General features: G+C 32.8%; 1 protein-coding gene across 1 annotated transcript; it reads right to left on the reverse strand.

Annotated features, from left to right (window-relative positions):
- Positions 1 to 4503: 4503 nt before the first annotated feature.
- Positions 4504 to 12826, reverse strand: LOC105773589 (dolichyl-diphosphooligosaccharide--protein glycosyltransferase subunit STT3A). Its single transcript, XM_012595597.2, has 23 exons — positions 12510 to 12826; positions 12165 to 12227; positions 11988 to 12043; positions 11819 to 11890; positions 11596 to 11701; positions 11455 to 11505; positions 11122 to 11217; positions 10868 to 10927; positions 10672 to 10785; positions 9818 to 9904; positions 9240 to 9343; positions 8732 to 8827; positions 8250 to 8370; positions 8075 to 8155; positions 7858 to 7989; positions 7517 to 7750; positions 6657 to 6800; positions 6103 to 6289; positions 5931 to 6028; positions 5630 to 5709; positions 5451 to 5538; positions 5059 to 5148; positions 4504 to 4908 (listed from the first exon to the last, which is right to left on the reverse strand). The coding sequence occupies exons 1-23, from the start codon at positions 12648 to 12650 to the stop codon at positions 4843 to 4845; spliced, it is 2367 nt and encodes a 788-aa protein (XP_012451051.1). The 5' UTR covers positions 12651 to 12826; the 3' UTR covers positions 4504 to 4842.
- Positions 12827 to 14208: the final 1382 nt, after the last annotated feature.

Consider the following 14208-nt stretch of genomic DNA (forward strand, 5'->3'; position numbering starts at 1 on the left):
CATGAATAACATTATAACAATCAATTTAAATAACATAAACACGATAAATGTTCATACAAACTTACCTCGATGACTAGGGGCGTAGAGGTTAAATCGAACTAATCCAAAGCTTTTGCTTTCCCTTAATCTAGATCCGTACGTGGTTTATCTTGATCTAAATTGATAATTATATTCAATTAAGTACTTCAATTAACCTTAAAAATTCAATTCAATCCTCATTTCATATTTATGAAAAATTACTAATTTACCCCTAACATTTAAACTTTTTCACAATTTAGTCCTTAAGCTTATAACTTAAAATCTAACATTTTAATCTAATTTCATGTTAACCAAACAAGTAAGGGACTTTGAAACAACTCCTATTTACCATCATTTCACAACAAAACATGCAAGATGAACATGTTTTCTCAGTTTATTTCACAACTCCAATTTACCTATTTACCATCATTTCACAACTCCTATTTACCTATTTACCAAACATGCAAGATAAACATGTTCTCTTAGTTTATTTAAGTTTTGTTTATTCATTTACCTTTTACCCTTAAAAACTATCAAAATTTCAATAAAACCTAATCCATTTAAATCCACTAACTAATCAAATGGTCTAACTACCATTTAAGTCCTTTATTTTAAAATTCCATGGCTATTAGACTCTTTTAACTAATAGAACTCAAAATTTTCAACTTTTACGATTTAATCTTTTTACTTAATTAATCAAGCAAACATCAAAATTTCTTAACGAAATTTTAATACAACCTTACTATAATTCCATAGACATTAAATAATAATAAAATAATAATTTAATCGTCAGAATTGTGGTCCCGAAACCACTATTCCGATTTCACTAAAGACAAGCTGTTACAATGAGTATGTTTCTTGGATTATTATATAATAGTCACAACATTACTCATAGTGATAACTATGCATACGATCCTTTGACTTGAGATAATCATTGTCCCAACATAGTGAATCATATATTTTGATACAGTCAAACGTCTACTGTAAAAAGTTATAAAGACTGATGTTGGGTGTGTCACAATCTATGTAATGGGATATGATTGATCAAAATAGGATTTGTCCCTCCTATGTAATGGGAGCAATATCTTAGGTCAGTTGATGAAGTGAGACTAGAAATGCATGGCTAAGCTCAAATAAGTTAATATGAGATATTACACTTATTTGTTTATTGTAATCTACTTTGGGTATCAAGAAACATGAGATTAGACTTTGCAAGTGTGACTATTCCATGACTTGTGTCCAATCCAGATTTAAAGGACAAAATGATATAATAGATGAAAATTTATCACAAAAAGGTTATGTCAAACCACGATTTCTTGTAACTTGGGTAGCGATGATGCATTGCTAGATGTCACTCATTGCTTGTAACGTTAGAAGTGTTCTAGTATTACTACCAATGTTACAAGAGCCTACAAGGTCACACCCTATGGTTGAAACGAACAAAATCTAAACGCAGTTGGTATTAAATTTAACTGTCACGAGAACTATATTAATTATTGAATTAATTTAATTTGACAGTTAAATAATAAACATAGTATATGTACAAATTCGTTGTACAAGAATAGAGAACATAGTTAAAATAAATGTATGATTTTGATTCATATAAAATATTAATTATGTATTGTTTACGAAATTATTAAAATTATGTATTGTTTACCAAAATTATTAAGATAAAGTGTTATAATAATTTTGGTCAAATATAAAATATATGGAAATTAATATCTTTTGGAAAGGATATTACATTATGATTTTTCCATATATTTTCTGGCATCAAAAAAGGGTGATTCCAATTTTAATATGAATATTAAATAAAAGGGAATCATAAAAACCTAAGGTGATAGAGCGTTACTAATATTAACCACGAAAAGGAAAAGAAACCTAGGTCTAGCAACTGCATTTTTTTTTTTTGGAAAAAATTTTCTGAAATGCTCAGAGAGAGTTTTTGTTCGTTTGTTTGCAACTGGGTGGACTACTTAGAGGCCGAGACGATTCTGTTGCGGCTTTGGATCGGCAACATGCGAAGAGGATTAAACCAACAGTAGTTCCTTCGTATTTTCAAATTTCAAAAGGCATATTTTCAAACATTTCCTAGTTTGGATTGCCGGAATAATTATTTTCGTTGCACCACCGGGCGTCCCGACGACCCAACATTGGCCACTCAAGGTTTCATAATTTCGTGAAGGAGTATAGAAGAGAATTTTCTCCTAATTTATTAAGTTTTGTTGAAACTCGTGGCAGTGGGCATAGGGCTGAAGTAATTATTGGGAAGCTAGGCTTTCAAAATTCTTTTAGAATAGAAGCAGTGGGTTTTGTTGGGGGTATTTGGCTTTTTTCGAAATGATAATATTAATGTAGAGATTATCCAGGTTCATCCTCAAATGGTTCATATGTGAATTGATAATAAGCAAGGGGCATATGTATTTCTATGTTCTGTTGTGTAATATCCCTAAACCGGGTTTAGTAGTTTCGGGTATATTTTTTGGGTTTTGTATGTGAAACTAGGAATTTATAGGGTTTCTAGTAATTTTAATTTTATTTAGGAGGTTAATTTCATTTAAAATCGATTAAATAATAATTTGAAAAATTAAAAATATATTTTCAAAAATTAATTTTAAAGATTTTAAAAATTATTAGTGAAAATAATCAATTTGGGTTGAAAAGAATTTTAAAATATTTTTATTGGGGGTAATTTGAGTAAAATTTAAACATTAATTAAATAGAATTTAATTGTAAAACAATGGAAAATTTAGAGTATTTATATGGCTAATAAACTTTAAAATTTAGAATTTTGGAGGAAAATAATTAAATGATGAAGGAAATATGAGAGTGGCCATTAGACAAATTTCCTAATTTTTAAATTTCTAGTGGGTTGTTTCAGTTTTAAAACTAATGTATCTAGCCCACTTTTCACACATTTTACATCATATTAGAGAGTTTTAAAATCCATTTTCTTTGCATGATTTTAAAGATCAGAGAATGAATCCAACCAATTTCCTTCTCAAAATATTCTCTCAATTCACCCGAAATTATTTTCAAAAGTAGTCAAAAATATTTTGAAATTTCTCAAGTTTCTTGAATTAAGATTTTCAATCAACGAATTTAGAGCGAATCAAAGGTAATCTTCAATCCTAAACTTATTTTTATGATGATTAAAAATATTTTCACATGATTTGAGAGTTAATTAAAGGATTTTTATCAATGTCATCTTCTTCCAAGAACACATGGACATGGTTCTTTAATGGTGAATCTTGAATTTTGAGAGAAAATCCACAAATCAATGGATGTTCCAACTCAAAATGGATCTATTAAAAGGTTTTTTTATCTTATTTATCAAGATTAAACATGATTTATGAGGTAGTTTAAAGAAATTCGAATTTCATCATCTTCATGAACCAATTTTCTAAAATTTTGTGAAATTAATTTCAAGATGAAATTGATGCTTAGTATAAGTGTATTTGGTCTAATATTGAAGATTGAAAGTGTTTAGGAGGACAGGAGAGATTGATTTTGTGAGGAATCGAATTTTCGACTTGATGTTACAAATTCGATAAGGTATCTTTGTGAGAGGATTTCGATTAGTATAGTTAATCAAAATTCGTGTTTATTATAGCATTAGAAAGGTGGTAATATCTACTTTATCTCTATTGAAGCTCCGAATCTTGAGGACCGAGCTAACCGGAATTGAAACTTGGATTTGTTTGGTTGATCACTTGTTTGTGGTAGAATATTTAAAATAAATTATTAAAATTTACATTCATAATGAACCTAGATAAATGGTTGTCCTAGTTCAAATGCATTTGAGCAATCATTTCTCTAGATTCATTTTAGATGCGGCTTTAAACAATTTTTAAATAATATCTTTAAAAACTTCAATATTTTTCAAAATTACTTATGTTTTTAATAAATTTTAATAATTTGATTTATATTTTATAATTTTCTAGAATTTATTTATAATTATCCAAAAAATCAAATTTTAAATAATTATTTAAAATATTTATTTTAAAATATTTGCTGGCATCAACATGATGCAAATATGATCACTACATGTCATCATTTGACTGGTTTGTTTAACAGAAAAACTTAACTGATTAATTTTTCATATTTAAAGGCTCAATTAAGTGCAAATTTCTCATGAGAATTTAATCAGTTTTTTCATTTTTTTATGAAGACTAAATTTGTAGCAATCAATTTATGTAAAATTGACCAAAAAAAAACATTAATATTGTGATTTATTATCTTTAAATGTTTACTTTTGAAACTAATAGAGATTAAATTGCTTTAATTTTAAAAAAATCAATTCCTAATCCCACGTATCACAAATAAAATAATTCAACCACATACAACTTCGAAACCAAGCTAAACATCTTTCTACCTGTTAATATCATCTGAAAAGGTAAACTCCATTTTAGGTGAATATTTGGATCATGCATTTCTTTTCTTGGTTTACAAGAACCATAGGAATCAAGAAGTGTTTAAAATGAAGTATTTATAAGGAAACATGTTATAAATATATTAAGCTTGTTAAACCATGCAAAAGATAGTGTGAAGTAAACAAATTTATAAACTAACCTACCAAGAAAAATGACACTTTTCCCTGAAATTTAATGTGTTAAACGTTACGATGATTTAGTAAAGACTATAGCGATCAAGTCAAGTGTTCCACAAATCCTGTTTTACTTTGATTGTCTTGGTTGTATTTCTACTTGAGGAAAAATTACCTTACCATTGCCTGAATAACTGGATCATCTCTCTAAAAGGCTCCCTCATGCGTACAATCCTATTGAGTACAGATGCTTTCACCATTGTTATAAAATATTTGTGTTCTTACTGCCATGGATTCTTCTTTTTCGTTCCACTTCTTTTAGGACTGCTTGTTGTTGAGCTAGTTTTCTGGCCAAAACATATAAAGATTAAAATTTTTTTTAAAAATGCATGGGTTAAACATCAGACTAGACCTTATGATACACTACAAATAGGAAGAATCATTGTGTCTGTGTGTCTGTGTGTGGATCATGGAGATAATATATTGACAATATGTACCGATTTCGATTTCTTCGTCTTTCCTCGAATCCTGTTCTTCGGAGGCTTCAGTTTATATATCCGAACCATCCAATGATGAGTTGTGAATGCCTAAAAAAAAGATGGAGAGAGAAACTTATCAGGAAAATACTTGAACAGAAACAACTAATCATCAGTACTCATCCGCCACATATGATATCAAATTATTGAACAATCCAAATGGCGACTAATCTTTAATTTGCAGACATCAGCAACCAGCAATGTGAAGACTAAAACAAGGAAAATTTCTCTCTCCAATAGTATCACATCATAACATGTTTCACGGAGAAACTATTTGAACAAATATTATTGGCAAATTTTCATGATTTGCAGGAGGTGCTCTCTGAATAAAATGAAAATTACAACCATCTTACCTCCTCGAAATGAGTGAGCTTAAAATATTTCTTTCCAATTTCTGTCTGCCTAACTCTATCGAAGCCTTTCCCATCTGTTTCTACAAACCTGTAGACGGGTAATCAAGGGATGAAGCACCTAGGCTAAAAGCAAACCTGATAAAAACTACATATAAACTCAAAAGCAAACAGCAACAGACCTGTAATAAGAGAGTTTATACATTAGACAATTTAGCATGGTGGGAGTGGCCTGGGAATCAATGCGATACTGGCCATCTCTCTGTAGAGCGTAATCAAGTCATGAAACAGTTAATATTTATAACAAGTGAAATAACTAGCTACCCTTTTCCTTAGACAGAATAAAGCATCCAGTGTTAACTCAGTGCAGTGACATTTTATCACCAAGGAATTATTTCGGGATTTGGACTCCATAAAAGAAAGAAAAACCAACAAATGGAACTACTGTGGTTTTTTATGGCAGTGCTAGCACAGAGAACTTACCAGGTAATCAGGTTCCTTGATATGAGGAAACACACCACCTCCAATTCGAACCATCCAGAGGAACTTGTTAATATCATCACTGGGGTAGCCAACGAGACCTAATGAGTGAAGTAAATGTCAGCAATAACATATTAGGGAAGCCCATTTCAAGTAAACAAAGAAGAATTCAAACCTCCAAAGACGACTAGAACATATTTTACATCCAAAGAGTGGAAAATTTCCCAAGCTGCCCTTTCAGGAGAAGACATCGCAGTACCAACAGTTGCAATATGAGTATTGTTCCAGGTATTATTGTCAACAATGACTGTGCGATTAGCCATAGCAGTGGTTTGGTAACCATAGTCCCACCAAGAGGCAACCTGCAAGGAGTTTCACTTAGCACAGTCAAACTAAACTTCTTTTCACCCCCAGCTTATTTTGAATATGTTATATTCAACAAAAAGTAAGCCCCTAAGTGCAAAAATAGTTCACCCCAGGGAACAATAAGAGGAAAACACATAAATCAGCAAAAACATCACCAGTAAGGAATCAGAGCCACCCCATTATATGCTCAGCATATCAACATAGCTCACAAAGCTTGAAGTATTCTTTTTTCATTATTTATTCCACAAATGTATGGGAATCAAGAAAAACTTCCTGCCCATCAGACTGGTTGCCTAAACTGATTCCAAAGCTGGAAAATACAATATGTTTGAAATCTATGAGAAAGAACACAAGAGAACTTACTTTATCATCAACATCTGTATTATGGCGCAGCCATGCATAAGCCTCTCTAAAATCATCAAAAACATGTAGACCATCATGAGAACGAGATGTTAAAACAATTGAGGGGGCTGAATAAGCTTCAGCTGCAGCCCAAACACAGTGAACCTGCAAAGGAAAGTGCACAAGTGTGAGAGGGATTTTACAATTAAATCAACAAGTAATGAGAAAAAAAAAAGGAATGAAAGAAAAGGAAATTCCAGTGAAAAAAAATACTTAGTGTGTGTGTAATATATATTTCTATCAGAACTTCTAAATTCGGCATTCTAGTTACCATGGTAAGAGAACATCAAGGTAGCCAAATAGTTGTAAAAAAGAGAGAGACCACTAGCTTTTAAATTCCATGATGATTAATCATCATTAACTACCATTTAGGAACCTTTATATGACACATCTTAAACAAGACCAACTCTCAACTATTCCATATGAATACAGCATAGTAACATATGACAAGAATTCAACAGAGATTTACATTTTTCTTAAATAACTCTAAAGCTTAAAGCTCATCAACTGGCCATAAGAAAATAACAAAAAAAACTTAAAAGTTCATCAACTGGCCCAAGAAAAAAAACTTAAAGCTGAGCTCACGTATGAGTATAGTCATCATTCCTTTCTCTTTTTCTTCTCACACCCTTCCAATGCTGAGCTCATGCACCTAATGCAGGTTCTACACCCAACTGACAATAACTTATATCCATGTAGAAGGTAAGAAAACAGCTAATTAACAAATCCTTAATAACAACTAGAACACAGATCAACATCATATCACAGCCATAACAGCCTACAAAGTAAAACTTGAGGAGATAAAAGGGAAACCAAAGTACCACATAGAAAGCACCCAACAAGACAAGTAGGAGAAGAGAAATCACAGATGACTCCAAAGGCAAAGCAAGAAGCCTCTTCTTCTCAGCTTTGGCTTCGGTCGAAGGTTTTTCACCATGCTCCCTTTCCTTCTTCTTGCTCTTCCTTGAGGGTCGATTCTTTGCTGTCTCTTCAGGTTTTTCAGTCTTCACTGCATCAGTCTGTGATTCAGCAGTAGAGGAACTAGTTTCCGCAGCCTTCATGATCAGAAGCAGCAGAAAAGAATCTTAGTCCTGTATCTAAATTAATTCATCAAATGATTGGTTAAGTACAAACTTCTAATGGATAAATAGAGCCTCCTCACATCAACTTCAGTATTGCTTGATGCCCCAGTAAGCTGAAACTTAATTGATCCAGTGAAAACATCAAAAGCTTGGGAGAGAGCAATTCCAGATGTGATACATGCAGCTGGAGCAAGCACAAGCATAAGGCGTACCTGTATGATTAGAGAGGCTCCACATTATTAGGACATAGGAATGGAATTAATGACCTGAAATCGATTGTGTCCATCTTCCTCTTACCATGACTCCAGAGAAATATACAGATGTTGCAATATAGAGGACCACGAATGAGCTTGCATCTGATAAAGGTAAAAAGCACGCCTTCCAACAAGGGAAAGAACAATTATAGATTATACTGCATAAACTTTTAAGTTATAGGCAAAAAGCCAATATGTTCCAAAACCTTGAGACTTACAATGATACCAGCTGGAACTAAGAATGCCAAAACATTAATGTCCATGAAATAAGATGGCCATGTAGGTGGTTGATGTTCACTAACACTAGCAATTATCGGTATATATTTGCTTGCATAAGTCCTGTCAAAAAGCAGTAAAAAATGGAAATGAAGTTACACAGCTAATTTTGAACAACTATTGACTGAACGAATGGCACAAGGTATTAAAGTGAAAATACTGTTTGAATAGGACACCCACTAAATGCTAAACAGATCAGATAGTTTTCTGGCATCTCATTCATGTATTAGGTTTATACAATTGACACAGAACAAAAGGCCCCTCCAAAATAGATTCAACCAAACCAAGATGTCCGAATAACTTCAGTTTCAAGGTGCATCAGACTGCACCATCCTTTATTACAGGTCCTACCACCACCTCTTCATTCACAGTTTCACCCGAAGCACATTAGCATGTAAGATAATGGAATGAATTAGGTACTTACGGGTCAAGCAGACTTAAGCTTCGTCCACTCCATCCCTTCGTTGGACTGGAAGCTACTAATGCTATAAGAACAGCTATAACAGCACAACATACTGCCCTGAGAACAGAAATTATACGAGGTCATGTAATCCTTCATCTAATTAAAATGCTTATCAGTTACTGAGCAAGTCCAGAAGGAAAATAATTTATCTTTGGATGTATGTTGAATTGATTAATAAGAAAGATTAAATTTTAACTTATTCGCTACATATTGTTCTTAGTTTCCATTAGTATATCAATTCATGTTTCCCTGAAAATATTACAGGAGAAGAGAAATGCTTACAGGCCAACAGATACAGGAAGCGTCACAGCAACTTTAAATAGTAATTATTGTTCAATGTAAGATGAATTGATTAATAAGAAAGTTTAAATCGTAATATACTTGCCACATTTTGTTGTTAGTTGGCATTAGTATATCAATTCATGTTACCATGAAAAACTTACAGTAGCAGAAGGAAAGGAAAGCTTACAGGCCAACAGATACAACAAGTGTCACAGCAACTTTAAACATCTTGGGGGACAGAATCCCTTTGATATAGTACACAAAAGCAACCACATGGATAATAATGAAAACCTGCAGTTGGAAGACAATAATAGATCAAAGAGCAAGGAGTAGCATCAAATGAACCAAGAATTACAAGAAGGGGAGGGAGTGAGAGGGGAAAAGGGAAATACGTGAAGTATTTCAGCAATCTGAATATTGCTTTGAGGAATTGAGGAATTCTTGATTTTATTATTACACTCTAAAAAGATCTCAAAAACTAGTCTTTTATTTGTCACTTGTTCTAAAGCCCACAAACACCTCTTTGAACCCTTAATGCCACTGGGCATTTAAGCACAATAGTTGGCCACAGAACTAAATCCGCAACTGGAACAGTCAACAACATGGAATGCTTGGAAGAAAATGTGACTAGGTCACAGTTGATTGGGTTATTGACAGCCAGGCTAAAATACTTGAGATTGACAATACAAATGAATTGCAACAAGAAAAGTAAGAGAATAAAAAAGGCAACCTGTAATTCAGGGGAAAATAGATGAGGAAGCTCACCAAGAATGATGCAAAATGTTCCGATGTCATGACGGCATTAAACCCAACTACTGGCACCAAAGCAGCAAGCAGTGTTCCCAAAACAACCTGCAGTTTCAAGCAAAATCAGGAAGCCAAATAGATCTGGGTCATCTATTCAAGAAAAATAAGGTAAATTTTTTAAGACTGCAAACATCATTAAGTGGGACCGTTATTATCAGGACAACCTTTTATTCATAGACAAAGTGAAGGTCAAAATTAAATGTAAAGAATAAATAAATCCTTAAAAAAGTTCCAAGTATCTATAAAACATATAAGGTTAAAATATACCTATAATCCCTGTACTTTTCAAAAGTTAGGAATTTAGTCCATGTACTTGTATTTCGAGGAATTTAGTCCCTCTACTATTTAGATTTCAAAATCAAAGTCCAACTATTAATACAGTTTCTTTTTGGGGGTTAAATTCACGTTAATTACAACATCTTTTTTTAATTTACATGGCTACCAAGTGAGTGGTTTTTTTTATTTCAAAATGTCACAGCAACAAATTTAACCAAAAAAGAAAATAACAGCGTTAACAGTTGGACCTGAATTTTGAAATCGGAAAAGTAGAGGGGCTAAACTCCTAAAAACAAGTACAGGGACTAAATTCCTAATTTTCAAAAAGTACAGGGACTATAGGCACATTTTAACCAATATATAAACATCAACAAAACAAAAGCCTGTTCCTTCAAGGTTTTCACAAAACATCAGTTTTTTCAAAATGATAACAGTTGTTGACAACTGTTAGCATGATTCTTCAGTAGCATACTGGAAAACATTCCTGTTCATTATTCACTAGTACTTGAAGCTCCCTAAGTCATCTAGATACTTACAAGAGGAGCATATGCAATGTACAGCCGAGAAGAAAAACGACCAGTTACAATGCATAGAAGTACGTGCATTGGAATGAGGTTAATAATGAACGTGTATCCTCCCCAAGAGCACACCTGGAAAAACAGATAATCAACTGAGAAACATAAACAAGGAGTGAAAATAAGAACTTGGCTAAACAACAGCAAAAGAACCTACCATATAGAAGTATGCGATTGAATTTAGGGTGGCATAAAACAGGGATCCAGTATTTAATGTCTGCAAATAACCAATAATGAAGAGAATAGTCAGACATGAAATAACTAATAGAAGGAAAATCCAAGCAGAATAAATAGCAGGTCACATATAAAACATGAATACTAATCGCCAGTAGGTTAAATCAGATTGTACCTCAAGCATCAGAATGCAAATTTATAAGAAATCCAATAAATTTACTTTAGTCAAAGTCTGACCTTTATATAAAGATAAAAGGTGAAGATTAAAGCAAATATTGCTACAGCTTCATTGTCATAGCTACCAGCCACGGAACGAGAGATATACGATGGAACCTACAAGGAAGAACAATGAACTGAACAAAGATGCATTCATAAGACATATCAACACCATAAGTTCATAAAATGCATTGCCAAATATTGTCAATAGACACACATATATAGCCAGTAAAAGCAATGGTAAGTTTTATGTATCAAAGTGCAGTGATGCTCAGTCACTGTTATTCAAACTTGAAGTTCAAAATGATTATAATGAATGAATAATAATGCAACTATATCTCTTGCATGATTTACCATGGCCAAAAGAGCAGCAGCTGTCAGCCCAGCACCAGTACCCTTAACTTCCTATGAAAATGGCAATAGAATATCAACAAAAAGTAACTGAGGTGAACAACCATATAACAACTAACTATACACATGAGGCAAAAAAAAGACCTTAGTCAAAAGGTATGTTGCCCATGAAGCAAAAGCAGAGAATATTGGAGCAGTGAAAACACAAACGGTCTCCACAGACAGTGGAATATTTAAAGAATTTAACAACCTGATGCAACAGGGAAAAAGCAAGTCAAATGCAAGGGAAAATTTAAACGAACAAAACTAATAACAAAATTTAATATAGTTTTTCCCTTGTTACGTATTAACCTTCAGGAAAGCTTACCACCATATGGTGCCAGCAGTCAAAGTTAATCCAGGATAAACAGTTCCGCCTATCACACGCCCAAGAGGGTACCTCGATTATACCAAAACACAAACATGCTATTCAGAAATCTAAGTAACAACATAGCTAAAACATAAACATCATAAATTAACCACCAAGTAATGATTACCAGGTTCGATCATCAAACCAATTCCAGAATTCGTATATACCATTCTTAGCAAGAAACTGAAACCAACAAGACAACCACGCACCAAAAAAATTGACAAAAATAGCGAAATGGCTATAAAGGAACCAAAAATAGCAATTTGTAAATTTGTAAATGAGAGGAGAGATTGAGTCAACTGACCTGAGTGACTCTATAGTTAAAGTAAGGATCGAACTCGTGAATAACACTCTCGTATTTTATAACCTGAAAGCATAAAAGTTCACGAGAGTTTCAAATAATTAAGCAGCTCATTAGCCAAAATTGCAACAAAATATAAATTTTTCCCTCCCATTCCTCCGACTTTCCCATCATCCGAACAGAAGAAGATTCAAATTGGGAAATCATTTAAATAGGAAAAACAAATCTTCAAAAATGAGTCAATCTTCAGCTCAATTTCACTAACGGCGAGAATGGTCTTTTTAAAAAGAATAATAATACAGATCGGATCTAGAAGAATCTCGAAGCGTGGGGAATGAAAGATCTTACGGAGAATAGACGGATCGAGAAAGCCATAACACCGATAAGGAGGAGGATGAAGAAAGAGAGAACGCCGCCGAAAGCATTTCTTAAGGTGTTGTTGGTGTACAGCGTTGGGACGGCAGCGGTTGAGGTCTCCGGGGCCGCCATTGACGGCTAATCAGCGGTCACTTTCGAAGAGACAAAGAGAGATAGAAGTATGGAAGGGGCTGTTTAGCGTTGCGTTTGTACTTGTGTGTGACTTTTGTATTGAGTAGACTGAAGAAGAAGACTTTGGAAGAGACAACAAGGAGTGCGGGTGCTCCCTCCGTTAAGGAAATGAGTATGAATATCGTATTTGACCTTATAATGAAACGTGGCATTCCCTGTTCGGACGGACAGCCGATTGGTTAAGTGCTACGTGGTTTGCCACATGTCTTGGCGTTATTTGACTTGCTATTTGCCAACAATACAAAGGACGTTTTTCGGAGGAAAAGAAAAACATTCTTGTATCTTTTTTGTCTTTCTATTAATATATAGAATACTTTTTTTCCAAGGACAAAATCGGGTTAAATCATATATACACGGAGTGTAAATGAACAGGACTCAAACGAACATGGCTATGTTCGTGTTTGTATGTTTATTTGTTGAAGTTGTTTATATTCGGTTTGTATTCGTTTAAATTTTTAATATCATGTTTGAACTCGGTTTATTTATTATTTGGTGTATTTGAGCTCGATTTGTTTAGCGTTCGCGAACATGTTCGTTTAACATTTACGAACATATTCGTTTATGCTCGCAAATGTTAACTAAACAAACAAACAATAAATTTAAATAAAACAAAATCAACTAAATGAAAATTACATTTCAACATGAGAATTGTTGAGTTCTAAAGTTGAAGGAGGCATTTGTAATATCATAAAAAAACTAAGTTGCAAATAAATAGTTTGATCGATTTAAAACAAAACATATTACAAGAGAAGCAATTCAAAAAGATAACACCATAAATACTATAGCAAACACCAACTAGAAAAGTTGACGACATAAATAGAACATTCCCTTGTAATGAATCCAGTGATACCACATCCTGAAAATACCAAATCAAAAAATTCATGAGTTTCACCCATCAATTTCAGTAATGCAACAACATAAAAACTTTTTGTTTGATCCATTATTATTATTATTATTATTATTATTATTATTATTATTATTATTATTATTATTACTATTAAAGAAAATAAGGTTATAGAGGATACAACTAGTTAAAATGTAAAATTGCCTTACGAAGATAATCATATTAGAAAAGTTAAAACATATTCATACAAAACTATTGGACAAACACCAACTAAGTTAAAATGCTCACTGACTTCTCATAAACACCAACCTAAAATGTACACACCTAAAATTAATTACCTTGGAAATTCTTCAAAATTCTAACTTCAATTCAAAATTCTAACTTCAAAGTAAAGAAATCTCTTTAATTTCTACTTTGCTTTACATAAAAAATTAAAATTAGATGACCAAATTAAATAGTATTTCAAATATTAAATAAATAGAGCAAATACTTGAAAATTACTCACTTTGACTTTCTTTTTCAACCCATAAAAGTTCCAATACCAATCAGAACCACAAAGTAACATTTGCACCGTATCAGTTCCTAAAGATGAACGGTATGCATTAATCACTCTACCACCAACACTAAAAGCATATTTTGAAGCCACCGTGGTAA

This window comes from Gossypium raimondii, chromosome 6 (assembly GCF_025698545.1).
Source record: "Gossypium raimondii isolate GPD5lz chromosome 6, ASM2569854v1, whole genome shotgun sequence".
NCBI classification, from domain to species: domain Eukaryota; kingdom Viridiplantae; phylum Streptophyta; class Magnoliopsida; order Malvales; family Malvaceae; genus Gossypium; species Gossypium raimondii.